The sequence below is a fragment of the Convolutriloba macropyga genome, chromosome 13, assembly GCF_964194025.1.
Source record: "Convolutriloba macropyga chromosome 13, txConMacr16.3, whole genome shotgun sequence".
Classification (NCBI taxonomy): domain Eukaryota; kingdom Metazoa; phylum Xenacoelomorpha; order Acoela; family Convolutidae; genus Convolutriloba; species Convolutriloba macropyga.
In genome coordinates, this window is record NC_134480.1 from 9668473 (window position 1) to 9684003 (window position 15531).

The 15531-nt window shown below is 34.3% G+C and overlaps 1 protein-coding gene across 1 annotated transcript in view; it reads left to right on the top strand.

Annotated features, from left to right (window-relative positions):
- The first annotated feature begins 2314 nt into the window (after positions 1 to 2314).
- Positions 2315 to 15531, top strand: part of LOC142351614 (MFS-type transporter SLC18B1-like) — a 24235-nt gene continuing 11018 nt past the window's right edge. The window contains exons 1-2 of the mRNA XM_075403752.1: positions 2315 to 2497; positions 7549 to 7731. Of these exons, the coding sequence (XP_075259867.1) occupies positions 2335 to 2497; positions 7549 to 7731 (346 nt within the window). The 5' untranslated portion in view covers positions 2315 to 2334. The remainder of the gene's footprint in view (positions 2498 to 7548; positions 7732 to 15531) is intronic.

Sequence of the window (15531 nt, forward strand, 5' to 3'; positions counted from 1 at the left end):
AATTGTCTGAATATGATGAGAGGAAAAATACTTGTATTAAAGTTGGACAATGCGGATGTCGCAAAGCCAAGGAGTAATATTTTCTGTAAGATATCCTCAGGCAGCAAGAGAAGCGGATATCGCTATTCTTGTTGCTTTTTGAAAAAGAAGAAAACGAAAAAATGTACGTTGAAAATCGTCTGAAAAAAATTCATTTAACTAGCCAATTCGCGAAACAGTTTCAAATGCGAAGCGCTTATGTTCAAAGGAGACCAATCATTTTCTGCTTCGCACAATATTTTAAGTAAGTTAGTTTATCACATACAAAAAACAAAAAATATTTTGAAGTGGTCTCAACAAATAAATACACAGTCATGATTTTGTATTTGGTTCACTGTTCTAGTTTATTGTTGGTTGACTCGTTTCATGTTGGGAGAACATATTGATTTCTCATCGTTTTCTTTTCCAGTTTGCGTTTATTGCTAGCATTTTTACGTTTGATAGCGTTTGGAACATAAGCAAGATCAATCGTATAATTGATACAATGATAACCGATCGTGTTGTTAGCCTTCGATACCAGAACAGCAATTTTGCAGTTGTTTGTTGAAGTTATGAAACCTTGTTTGTTAGCTTCATTTTTAAAGAGTATCGAGAAGTACGTTGTTGATTCGTTGCGCATCAAATGGTGGATTACAAATGTCCAACGGATCTTTTCTACTGTATTGCTCCTGAGCACGAATTCGGTCTTGCAAATTTTGTTCCTCAGTTTCAAGTTTTTCTATCCTCATTTAATAGCAAAAATTTTCGCCCTTTAACTCATCTAGTTGCCCTTGTAATTAATTAATCTGTTCTTGTAGTAATTTTTTCCCGCAGTTGCATCTCTTCTAGTTAATTCGCGTTCGTGTTAGCTTCCATTTTTGAATTGTTTCTTTTTGAACTGTAGAAAACGAATAAAAGGAAAAAAATAAAAAAAATGCTTTTGTAAGATTTTGATTTTTTGTTCACTCAGCTTTTGCTTGTGTGATTCTTGGGTACTGACGAACACTACAAAATCGTCCTCCTTAGAACATAAATCCTCCTTGCATTTTCTCGTTGACAATAAGGATAATAATAATACGAAAGAATAACTCAAAACAAATGCACGTAATCAATTAATTATTACGAATTTTAACTTTTTAGAAATGACTCTTATATGAATTCGTAATTTTCTCCGACTTCAAAACTAGTATGCTTTTTATTGGCCCTCGGTTTGGATCTGTGAATTAGAATAATTACTTAGAAATCATAGAAACTTTTTCCAATTTGAGCTATGCTCTTTTTCAGTTATTTCGGTAATTTTTCTTTCGCGCGAACCAATAGAGAGTTCAAAGAAAAAGAAGCGACCGTTCTCAAGGTCTTCAATTTGTTCGTCGTTTTTTTTGTTCAATTTGAGTTTTTGTTCAACATCAGCTAATTTCTATAACACATGAAGTAACGGTGCAATTTTTTCACATTCGACATGTTGCTATTTATTATTAACTCAAGAGAGATTGGCTTCCTTCCTTGAATGCTGCCACTTAAGTGGATACTTTGTAGTAGTGGTGCTTTAAGTAATCTTATAGGCATTAGTTTTTTTACAAGGCTGAAAAAAAATTACTGCTTTCAATTCCAGACTTATGGGCGTTTATGTCCAAATTTTCGTGCAATCATGGTCAGACTTTCATTCGTTATTCGATGTTTCCGGACTACGTATTTTTGAGCGTACGATGCCCCCCCTCCTTGCATTCATCTTCGGTCTGGTCATGCTTAATTCCATGGGACCTCAACCTGGGACTGATCTACTTAACTTTGATCTGAGGGCTGATCAGAGAGCGAATCGGCTGAAGAACAATTCTGGCCTGCCTATGCTAAGTTTTCAAATTCAATACTGTTTTTACTCTGTACAGTCTTTGAAATTCTTTGCTTAGACCTTTATGATAAAAAGTGCCATGATCAGAATGTGATCTTAGCAAAAATAGACTGAGAAATACTCAGATTAATCTCTCAATTAGTAGCTGTTACTATTATCCTTGATCATTATCTGCTAGCTCATGCTGAAATGGTGGGAACTATAGAACTGATTTGAGTTCGCGGAGACTTTGTCCATGTCTGAAGCTATAAGGTATGATCTTCAAAACAAGCAGCTATCATCCGAAAGTTCTCTTATGTCTTTAATCATAAATAGTAGTAAACAAATTATAATTTGTTTGATTCCTAGCCGATCAAAGATCGTTATGGTGGTATGAAATTATTTGTTTGATTCCAACTCAACCAACGTTGAACTATTTAGTATATCATATTTGCAATAGACGGTTAAATCTTTAAGTTATAGTAATCATGGATTACAAAACCATAATGAGTTTAACTTTTGCTTATATTCTATACATTCTGCAAGGTGTGAATTATTCCCAGTTAGCCCCGTTTTACCCGAACATTGCCAAGGATGACAAGGGAGTTTCTACAACTGTCATTGGGCTCATTACTGGAGCCTTTGACATATCGGGGAATTTTTCCACTCCGTCAAAAGTATGACAATCTAATGAAAAAAAATCATTTTCCCCTCTGTGAAAATGACGTAATCAATTAAACTAAAGCCCTTGGTTCCACCGATTACAATATACAATCCATTTTACGAAATTTTTCAAATGATTGCAAAAATAAATAATAAAAAAGTCGAAATTTGCTTATTAAACAAAAATAATCACACAAAAATTTCAGCAGATTTTAGACCAACAAAAAGGATATATCTAAAAAACATATAATTTAACGGTGTTTAATAACAAGAAGTGCGCACACCAAAAATTGGCTGCTCATTTTGGTTGTTGCAGACGAAACACAATTATATATAATGATGTTTTTGAGCATTGAACTAGCAATTTGCATATAAATGACATGAGGTTTTTTGGTTGTTTGAAAAATCTCCTGTTCATAAATGATATCTATTGACTACTTTAAGGAGACATTTCTCATCGTGAAAAAAGATAACACACCAACAAAACGTAGTCTATAGGGCATAACCTAAGTCTGAGATACTTTAAATTGTGAAGTCGTCCTTCAAAATTTGCCAAAAAATCTAACAAAAAGAGGATTGATGCAGAAATGACATTTTTTCAACACGATTTTTTTCCAATTTCCACATTTTACATCTGCGGTTAAAACAATTTCTCAGATACAAAACATGAAGATGAACTCGAATGATATATATCAATTTCGTTGTTTCATGAGAGAAATTTAATTAAAAAGTTTGTAGTCTTGCTACTCTTTTGTAAACAGAAAAAAATTCAGATAGTAACTTTGTTAAATTTTATGCGTGCCATAATTTCTGCTTTTCAAGCGGCTATCTTCAATTTTTCGAGCAATTACACGTGTGAACATGTTTAAGCACATTGCAGTCACAGGAATCCCCGTGCAGACCTCAAAATTGCTGATGATATTGTTTTGGGCAGAAGACAATTCAGATCTGTCAGCAACCGAAGTGTATCTGAGATGAGTTTTTCTGGGGATCCTTTTCTCCTATCGAATTTACAGTCTCCACAATCTAAAAGAGCTCATTGTAGTGGTAATTGCAAAACTTGTCAGCTTCTTTATTTAAAATTTTCTGAAAACCGCCGTCCACTTAATCAGATTTTCAGCCTGCCAAAAAAATTGAAGTAAATTTTTCCCATGACAGCTGTTGTTTAGCATAATACGATGCAGAGGTATAAATCAAAATCTCAGCCTTAGAAAAGGTCGCGCGAAAATTAGGTACACAAAATCAGCATTATCAGGGGACAAGCGTTGAATTTGTTCTACCGTGCAAAAGTAAATCCACCGTTTTATCTCAGTCTTTATTTGTCAATAAAAACCAATAAATAGGCGAAAATTAACCAGATGAAATAATTTTGTTTGTTGAAATCAAATAAAAACCACTCATTAAAAGAAATTAGTTGAACAGAAAACTGATCACCTCATATGTGTTTTTTAAACCGAAAAAAGCTTATTAAGAGATTGTTAATTCGTCACATTATCAAAATTAATGTTTGTATTATGAACTTAATTACTATTGATAAAAAAAACTTAAACCACTAAAGGAGACATTTCTCATCGTGAAAAAAGATAACACACCAACAAAACGTAGTCTATAGGGCATAACCTAAGTCTGAGATACTTTAAATTGTGAATTCGTCCTTCAAAATTTGCCAAAAAATCTAACAAAAAGAGGATTGATGCAGAAATGACATTTTTTCAACACGATTTTTTTCCAATTTCCACATTTTACATCTGCGGTTAAAACAATTTCTCAGATACAAAACATGAAGATGAACTCGAATGATATATATCAATTTCGTTGTTTCATGAGAGAAATTTAATTAAAAAGTTTGTAGTCTTGCTACTCTTTTGTAAACAGAAAAAAATTCAGATAGTAACTTTGTTAAATTTTATGCGTGCCATAATTTCTGCTTCTCAAGCGGCCATCTTCAATTTTTCGAGCAATTACACGTGTGAACATGTTTAAGCACATTGCAGTCACAGGAATCACCGTGCAGACCTCAAAATTGCTGATGATAATGTTTTGGGCAGAAGACAATTCAGATCTGTCAGCAACCGAAGTGTATATGAGATGAGTTTTTCTGGGGATCCTTTTCTCCTATCGAATTTATAGTCTCCACAAGCTAAAAGAGCTCATTGTAGTGGTAATTGCAAAACTTGTCAGCTTCTTTATTTAAAATTTTCTGAAAACCGCCGTCCACTTAATCAGATTTTCAGCCTGCCAAAAAAATTGAAGTACATTTTTCCCATGACAGCTGTTGCTTAGCATAATACGATGCAGAGGTATAAATCAAAATCTCAGCCTTAGAAAAAGTCGCGCGAAAATTAGGTACACAAAATCAGCATTATTAGGGGACAAGCGTTGAATTTGTTCCACCGTGCAAAAGTAAATCCACCGTTTTATCTCAGTCTTTATTTGTCAATAAAAACCAATAAATAGGCGAAAATTAACCAAATGAAATAATTTTGTTTGTTGAAATCAAATAAAAACCACTCATTAAAAGAAATTAGTTGAACAGAAAACTGATCACCTCATATGTGTTTTTTAAACCGAAAAAAGCTTATTAAGAGATTGTTAATTCGTCACCTTATCAAAATTAATGTTTGTATTATGAACTTAATTACTATTGATAAAAAATACTTAAACCACTTTTACTTCAAATGCCCATTAAATTAGGCAAAACTGCGCATTACAGATACATTCTGTGGGGATTAGAGATACATTCAGTGCCAAATAGAGTGTCCGAATGTTTTACATAGCGCGCAAAAATTAGGATACAAAACTTTTATCTCAATTCCGCGGTTAAAATTTGGACACTTTTTCGAATTTGGGTTCCCGGGTTGCTCATCATACACAATTCTTAGTAGTCATAAAAGGTCATATATGATTTGTATGATTTCTTAGTAGTCATACAACGATCATATATGATTTACATATATTAATTCATACAGGGATCATACAAAAAAATTCAAAGCCTAAAAACTGAATATCTTTCTTTTCTTTTGAAGTTGAAAAAATTTCCCGGAAATCATAGTAGGTCTTATATGACACATAAAACATTGATTGGTTCCACAAATTCCCGTATAATGTAGTCAGAGGACATATTAAATTATTATATCGCATTTACATTCCTGATTTGATTCTTTGTGTGGGTGAAAAAATAGCTTTCCAACTTAAATATATTCAGAAAAAGAATTTGAGGTTATCTGCAAAAATTGTTGAAAATATTTTTTTATAAATTAGCATTTATAGGTATAAACTGGCTTCAGAGAATATCAAAATTTTAGTTATTAAATTGGACTTACTATTTTATTTATTGCCTATTTTTGAAAATGATGTTGTACGTTACGGTCTTTTGCCGGATCACAAAGTGATGCCGGGGAATCACATAAGTGAGTCCTTGCCGAATGAAATTTTTAAAAGACATAAATGGTTTAAAAATTTATGAAAAATAGATGTATGATTCTTGTTATTCATACTAGGATCATATATGATTTCTTTGTAGTCATACAAGGTCCATATATGGATTCCTAGTAGTCATATATGATTTCTTAGTAGTCATACAAGGATCGTACTAGGAAATACGTTATGATTTGAATGATACCATATATGATCTTTCTATGACTACTAAGAAGTGGTGACCCGGGTTGCCAATTTTGCTAAAGTATCCATTTTTGACAATTTTGTTTCACTTACAATGTATTAACCTAGGAAACAACGAACAAGAAATACACAGATCGGACAAATTGTCTTTTGATCGTTTGACAAATTGGGTATACCTCTGCGGGGTAATGCAAGCAAACGCATAACAATTAACCATTTTGTTTTCAATAATTCGTCTCTGCTCAAACTCAATTCAAGGAGTGGTGCCTCCAGGTCGAAACGAAAGACAAGAAGTTCAAAAATTTCCAACAAAGATGAAATGTAAACTTAATTTATATTCCGGGACCATAAGAAACTGGCTAAGGTACTTCCAATGAAAAATATGCGCTGAAAAGTTTCTTGTTTCAATATTTCCTTAGTTCTAAAATTTTTATCCTAAATAGTGGACCTTGCATGTTTTGGTTATGTTTAGCTTCGAAATGTGCGCACGGCTATTGTAGCCACACACAACAATTGTAGCATATTAGACACCACAAAATTTTGTCGCTTTTTAACAGGATTTTGTGTCCAGATACAAACATTTTGGAATCTTCCTGCCAGAACAATAGCAAAAATTTACTCGATAAATCCAGTAAGGTGGCCAAACAAATGTTTTGCTGCCAAAATTTTCGCAGATTTTCACTAGAAGATTTTACATAATTTGGGTGCTTAATTCAGGTTTGTACGTTTTACATAAGTTTTCAGTCAATTTTCTGCTAACTCCGCCTGCAACCTGTCCTACATAAAAACTGTTTTGAGTAAATTTAGCCCTAAAAGTTATTTGCGTCTTCCCGGTTAAAATTTCCCGTAAATTTTCTAGCTAGTAACATAGCAGCAAGTTAAGATGAAAAATTGTGGCAAAAATACTTAAAAACTAGAAATGGAAGTGTAATGGAAAAGTAATTTATTTGCATGTATTCAATTAACAAGCTGAATTAAAGAAAATTGCAAAATCTAGATAGAATCAATATCTGAACAGTATGTCAACAAGTTTGCTTGGAAATTATTTTAAACAGTTTATTTTAGAATTTTAGAGTGAGCCACAAGCAAGAAAAGCGAAGATGACTAATGAACATCTGGATGAATCGAAACGCCGAAACGCTCAAGGTTAAGTATATGAAATATTAAGCACATGAAATAAAAATTATAAAAAAGAAACAAGGATTACAGTTTCGGCAGAGTTTGTTCTCTTAGTTCATAAAAATTGAACTGACCCAAATCAAATTGAAAGTTAAAAGAATTCCAGAAAGCTTAACCTGTTTTGAAAAAAAAAAAAAATTAACTCTGATAAAAAAATTGATCGAAAGCTTGAAAATTTCGAAAGCGTTTGCGATCTTTTGTACTTAAAAATTGAACAAATCGGAAACATTCCCTCGCGACAGATATGTTTGCCGCATTCCTATTGGCTGCTTTTATGTCAGCCGATACTCAGAAACAATTCTTCTGCTTTGGAGCTATAATGGCTGCATTTTGTAGTATTCTGTATGGCTTTATGGAATGGAGTGTTGGGGGTACTCCTTACATAATTGTATGTCTTGCTCTCAGAACAGTCATGGGTATAGGTATGGGACAGTCCAACAAAATAATCTGGAACTATTCTGTTTCGCCCCCTCCCTCCCCCCCCCCCGCTTAGTGGGAATATATGCTTTCTCATCCCCAGGCGCACGTGCATTATTTTCACATAGTAACGTGCTATATAACAACTCATAATTTGTAACTGGGGGTCATAAAAAACACGGGGGGGGGGGGGGTGAAACATAATAGATCCAATAATCTGTATAACAAGTAACTAAAGTTTCTTGGATCTTTTACTTAACGATTTACTATGTCAGCGCACGTGATCTGTAACTGGGGGAGCATGACGTACGGGGGGGGGGGGGGGCACAAATGGAAAAGATCCAGTTTCTTGTTTTGTTTGATTGCAAGGTGATCAGTTATTTCTTATAAGATCAAAGTTTAGATTAAATCTGATGTGACTGTTGAGATTAAACGCAGTATTCACACGCGGTATTCGGGCAGTTTTTGAAAACCGTATTTGTTTTCAAAAACTCTTATTTTAATTTAACTTCAATGCCAGACTCAAGCTCGATAAAATAAGGAGTTTTGCGGAACCAAAATTTCACTTCAAAAATTTCATTGCTTAATTTTCAATTCAACGGTGGAGAAACTTCCAGAATATTCTAGATATGTTATGAGTTCAAAGGCCCTTGCTAACTCGACTCAACAACGCGCAAAATGAATTTCTGATCAAAATAAAATTTTCTTTAATTAGTTCTCATTAGATTAAAAGGGTGCGGTATGCATCTCTAATCAAACTATAATAATGACTACGTATGTACTACGTGACTCAGTTGAAATCACTGAGAAAATCTTATTTTAATTTAACTTCAATGCCAGACTAGAGCTCGATAAAAGGAGAGGTTTTGCAAAAAAAAATTCACTCCCAAATTTTTCATTTTTAATTTTCCATTCAACGCTGGAAAATCATCCGAAATGATAGGAATCTCGGTAATGTTTAATATGAATGTTTATACAAACTGAATCAAGCCGTCAGGCGGAAATAATATCATATCAAACTCCAGTTAGTCTCTGATCAGATCAAAATTATACCATTTTCCAAATTAATTTTATTCGAATCGCAGTCCAATTTTTGTAGTTTTCCTCAGTTCGAGTTTATTCTGAGGTAACTTTAGGCTTGATCTTGTCCCTAGTGATCGAAGAATTCAAAATCTTGCAAGAATCTTTTTTGCAGGCAATCTTGGAAGGGAATACATGCTACTTGCAAGCTGCTTGCAAGATTCTTGCAAGATATTGAAGTCAACTTGCATGCATTTTGCAAGAATATGAATCCATCTTGCAAGTTTCTTACAAAATTTTGAATTCTTCGATATTTTTTACCTGGTTACCTCGCTGCATTCGGAGGTTGATCGAGCTGAAATAGTTGAGCAGCTGTCGGAAAATCTTATTAGTCTAGTTAGAAACCAAATTTTTCGAGACTTTTTAATATGATTTCTGTGGTTCATTCCTCCTACTTTTTCATTCCGGGAACATCTCTCGGCATAAGATCAACAACAACGCAGTTAATGTTTGTTTTACCAGAAAGTCGAGGTTGACTTTCGTAGATGAGCCTAAATTATAAATCGATTGAAAGAAGAACAAAAAATCAAACTTTAAAAACACACCGATACTCTTTGAATGAAACAACTTCAACGTTCTGCTGATCATAAACTCTAATAACAGTCAATTCACTTGGTTTTCAGTTAGTTTTAGGTACCAAAAACACACAACTAACTTTTCCAGAATGCAAGAAATTGCAAGATACTTGCAAGATTCATGCAAGATTTTGAATCCGGGCTGACAATTTTTCCATTTAATTCGGTTTTGTATTTTGTTGAATAAACAAATATTTGCTTCAAATATGTTTTTTAAAAAATTTTTACCCCAATTTTTTCTTTTGCCTTGATTGATATCTTATAAGATTTGTGCTGAATATTAAAAATGAACTAGATTTTGCACTGCAAATGTACTAAAACTCTATTTAGTGAAAACGCGATGCAAATCCATGACTGAATGTAACTTGTTCTAATACTGATGTTTACAATCTACTTAAAACTCAGTTGCAGAAACTCAGTAGCAAGATTGAATTGCGCGACTTGTGAAGAAGAAGCAAACGAAAGGACTGATTGTCTGATGAGTAATGGGGCATGAACAAATGAAAACATACTTTTCACAGACGGCGGGAAATTAGTGGTTAATGATCAAAGATCGCGTTCGCAGGGCAGATGCAATTAGTTTTAAGCTTAATAGCACTCAGAGGGCAATTAAACTAAATTATATATATATATATATATATATATATATATACGCACACACACACACATATATATATATATATATATATATATATATATATATATATACGCACACGCACACACACACACATATATATATATATATATATATAAATATATATATATATATATATATATATATATATACATATATGTATATGTATATATATATATACATATATATATATATATATATATATATATATATATATATATATATATATATATATATATATATGGTATTTCCGTATCAAATTTCTCTCTGGGCGAGAAGAAGAGTAGTGTATTTCATTTTGCATTGTTTTAAATATAGAACAGTGTATTAGGTAAAAAATCTTAGTAAACATACTAAACATTTTCTGGTTATCATAGCTAAAAACTTAGAGTTGATGATTATCAAAACTCGTGATAATTAATAATTTAGAAAATCAAATATTATGTGTATCAGAGTTTTTTGAGACAGTTTTAAAGTGATTTAATTTGGTTTTACGGATCCCAATCTTTCTGGTTTTTTGTTTCAAAATTGTAATCACAGTAACTTTGTGTGACGTCGGCCATGTAGCTGATTTGTGGGTCTGTTGGAGATACTTATCCAATTACTAAACTGGAGGGAGGAGAACTCATAAGAGCTTGTTCTTTCTGAACATACGCGAAAAGTGACAATATACAGGCTTATGGTTGCACTGCACTAGTAGTAGGCGTATCAGTAAACTGTGTTTGTGGAGCAATTGAACGATTCGGAGTCTTAGGTTCGTTTTGCGGCTCAATTGCATGTCAATTATCGACACCTGTTGTTATCGGCATGGTGGATGGATTGCGTAGGATTGGAATGGGTCCATTTTCTAGAATCAGGTTTGCAGTATTTTCCCTGTTTTTGAATCTATAGAACTTAGGGACATTTTGACGTCTTTTGGAAATAGATGTCTCAGAGGCAGTTTTTTGTTCTGACGATGCCGCTATGGAAGGTTGTGGTGGAGTGAGAATTGTAGCGGTTTTAGTCTGAGCTCTCTTGTTTGTCATTTTCTTGTATTTTTGTTTGGTTGAGTTTTGCCCCGCGATTGCGCGTGGAAGGTTTGAATTTTTTAAAGAGGCTGCGGCAACAAATTATTTTTTGCCACTTCATTCTTTTTCAGCTCTTTTATGCGCTTCGCCACCTTCCCCTATACAATCTTACCAAAAAGCAGGACTCTGCGTTGTCCATATTTCCACATCAGAGTTGTACGTTCCCTGGTGGCGCTGAATTTGACAAGATCACTATTTCTGACCTAAACAGGTTGTTTGCTTGGTTCTTTGATTGCTGACGTAGTGAGTGAAACTTTTGCTACATCGGATCCGGGGACCAGAACCTCATACAATCCGTCAAAATTTTTCTTTGAGCACTTGTTAGAGGGTATCTTCTTACAAATTTTATTTGGAGGGAGGATTCGCTCCGCGGAATTGGGATGGTCAGTTTCGATAGTCCCCGTCCCCAGCATCGTGATATCGTTGTCCTGCATTTAGTTGAGCTTTGTTCATGGCCAAATCATTCTTGTCGTCAGTGCGTTCAAGATCAGCCCATCACCGCTTATCTGGAAAGTCTTACGCCGGAACTAACTCATTATCTAAATAATGTTGTACTATGTTGACAATGTTAAATTTAATTTTGAAAACAAATCGTTATGTTGCTTAAAGGAGTATTAGGTCGCCTTCCAAAATGGACATCAAAGGGACTGATTTAGTTGTACTTTGTTTACAGATACGCCTTTGACAAATGACTGGTTTATTTGTATTCATCACATTGAAGTCTTTATCTTAGATTAATTTGATATTTGAAAGTCTGCGTTTAACAGTTTGTATCATTCGCTCCATCAAACCAATAACTTTTTGATCGTTAGCAGGCACCTCGCAAATGTCAATACGGTTTTGATTACCAATTGAACGCACGTGATTGCCTATTAAGTAACGGGCTTGATCTAAGCGAATAGTTCGTGGTGTTTCAAAATTGTTAGCATAATCTTGAGGATTTACATATTTACATTTATTTACACCTTCACATTTATTTACATTTCATCCAACAGCTTTTTCAAATACCTCTGCAGACGAGTATTTAGAATAGTGGTTAATACGTGCCAAAAAAATACCTCAGCTCTTTTTTCATTCATCATGGGGCCACCAAAATTAGTTTGGATTTCTTCATTAAGCTCTACGCAATGCTTATGTTGTTAACATTTAGATGTTGGTATAATAGTTTTGAACTTTTTAAATTTTTTCGTGTATTGTTGACATTTGAGACTACGTTTAATGATCTCGCGATGAATGCACGGCCACCAGGCATATTGCAAGAGGCGAAGCTTTTCGTAACCACCGGGGTGTGTTGCGTGGAGCATCTCAGTTACAGCATTTCGTAGAATGTGTGGAATCGCCACTCGGTTGCCGACGGATAATCACCCTGATTTCATATGGATGTCCTTCCAGAAGCAGTGATTGTAGGGACTGATTGAACGCCATTTGTCCTCGTCGCCAATGATCACCGCATCTTGTAATTCCTTAAGGACTGCATTTTTAGACTTCATGGTTGCCACGTTTTTGTGAACATTTGATTTAGACCTTATTCGAATACCTCATCACGCAATAGTTTGAGTTCTGATGGATCATGGTTTCCTCCCGATGAACTAGTGACATTCCTTGTTGATGATGTTGGGGTTGATTGAAATGGTACCTATTGTGATGGTTGTGTTGAAAATCTGTTAACGTCAGTCATATTCGAATTTTGGATCTGCTGATCAAATACAGGGTTAGAATTGAACAACTGCTCTGCAGCGGGATTGAAGGTCAAAAGCGATTTTAAATTGGAGCTGTTGTGAATGTGGAGGTATTTGCGGAATCAAATTCAATTAGAATACTTGTATTTAGATTAGTATTTGAGGCTACTAATTTTAGTTAACTGGTACAAGGACGTGAAGTAATAGTTTTAGATGAAAATAAGCTTGAATGTGCGTCGAAAATGCAAGAAAAGGTTGCTATCACATGTTCAATGTCATATTTGTGAGTCACTGCTAATTTTGACTTGGTTGGCGCCAAGTGCAATCAACAAATACCATTTCTTGAGCCTGGAATATGATCTATGTGAAGGTCAAAGGGTAAAAGTCTATCGATCCAACTAGTTAATTTACAATTATAAGACTTTTTTGAACGTGTTCTTTTATAATTGATATAATTGCTCTATAATCGGTGATAACAGTGATTGATTTTCTCAAAAGATAGCATTTAAATTTTTTGACTGACCAAAATACTCATAGTAATCCCAGTTCATTTAAATTATAGCGTGCTTTATTTGCTTTAAAAAGCGCGACGCAAATGCAATTGTTTTCCAGCCATCTACCGTTCACTGGTCTAATGTGGCTCCCAAACCAGCTAACGCAGCATCACATTAACACAGGTTTCAAAATTAGGATTAAAATGTGCATTTCTAATGATTCTACTATTTGCTGTCTAATTGCTTCAAAGATGACGTCATGTTAAGATCTCCAAATGAATTTGTTGCCTTTTTAAGTAATGTTCTAAAGGAATGGCCATGAAAAGCAAGATTCGGTATAAATTTGAACCTAAGAAGGAACGTAATGGAGTGATCAGCTGGTTGACTGGGTGACAAAATTGCTGCAGTTTTTTTTTCAGGGGCGAAATAGCAGATTGAGTAAAATGGCTTCCAAGCTATTTTACTTCTGCCGTGCCGAAGTGACATTTTGCTAGGTTGGTTCTAAGATTATTGGAGTTTAATTCTAATTAACAATTGTAAATTAGATGCATATGATTTTCTACAGATCCAAACTAACAATCAAAATATCATCAGGAAAGCAGAGCGTGTTCTTTAATCCCACTTGCGTATAATCAATATTTTTGAAGTTCGGCAGGCATATCAGTAAAACCATAACAAAGTTTTAAATCTGTTTTGCCAGTCAAGTCACCGTTAATAACATTGAAGTTGCAATGCCGTGCCGTTTCCGAGAGTAAATTTAGTTGATTGTACGCGTGTTGAAATTCCAAATTCGAAAATTACGCTGTACATGATGAGTCTAATTTGTTTGAATTTTGTGCGATAGAGTCTATTAGATTGTCAATAATCGGCAGTTGATACACTTTTTTGTGCATTGATTTGTTTAAATTTTCGGAGGCAAGTGCTAACTTGACTGGTTGAGCACGTTTGACAGTTATGACAATTTGTGAAAAAAAATTCTGATTCGAGCCCTTCGAAATTATTTTCTGATTTTCTGTATTTATTTTGATTGACAATTTTTTGACACTTTTTGTCCTTATGCGTAAACTGATTGTCGAATTTTGAGCCCAATACAAAGTTCTTTGACTCACCAATACGAGTTAATAATCCAAGAAAATCTTCATGGATCTGTTTTTTTTGTGTGGACATTCATGTAAAAAAAGATTGATTGTGTTCATGTTCGTTTGCTAAATTGAAAATCAGAGCTGAGAAAACACATCGCTCCCTAGCAAAGGTCTATGAACGTCTCTAACAACAATAATATCAACTGGATTCGCTGCTTGGTTGTTGATCGTAATAGAAAACTGTACTTTGCCCACAATTGGTATTGGCGTATTTGAGTACGTTGGTAATTCTCTTTTGCATTTGCGCCGCGAATGCATAAAGAGAAATAAATTGCCTCAACTTTGGGGCGAGCTAAGCTTTCATTTATGATTGTACATACGCTAGCAGAATCCACCATTATCATCGTTTCAATAGTTCCAATTGTAACTTTTTTATTAATAGGTTCAATCATTTTTGAATTACTACAGATTGCAGCTACACAGTTAGTATCAGATGAAAAGTGATTTATTCAAAATCAGGGTTATAGTTTTCATGAATTTCATTGACTTTGTTATCTTTAGATGGTGTTGTTTCTTCTGTTTCGACGTTGTTAATTTGTTTATTTGGTCTTTCAGTTGATGTGGATTTTTGAACTTTAGATCGTCTGCACAATTTTACAGGCCACCACTGAGACAGTTCTTTCCTTGAGCCGGGCACATTTTTCTATTTTCAAAGTTCCAACCGTGACCACGATTTCGGAACATTTGGTTCAGTTTGCGATTGTCAAATGACATATTTCTGAAATTGCGCGTATTCGCTGCGCAAATACGTGTAACAAATATTGTATTGGATCCACCATGTGATTGAGAATCCCATTCGTTTCATAACTGATCGACCATTTCAGTGCATTCTGTGTTTCCACTGTTTCTCGTAGTAGTTTTTTGACACCCTCTTTTAATGCGAATAGTTTTCTTTATCGGACATATTGGCAATAAACACGTCTCGGACCAATAGATCTTCTCTATCCTCGAAGTTTTTCCACTGATTCAACTTTTGTTGTTTTTTTGTTAAGAATTGATCACGGTCGAAAGTTCCTTCAGCTGTTGCTTTTGCACATCTATTCTTCCATACTACTTTAAGTTAGGCATTGCGAATCTGGCGTTCACGTTCAGCTTGAGCGTTTGTGTTTTGTTTTTCCTTTTCCTAAATGGCTT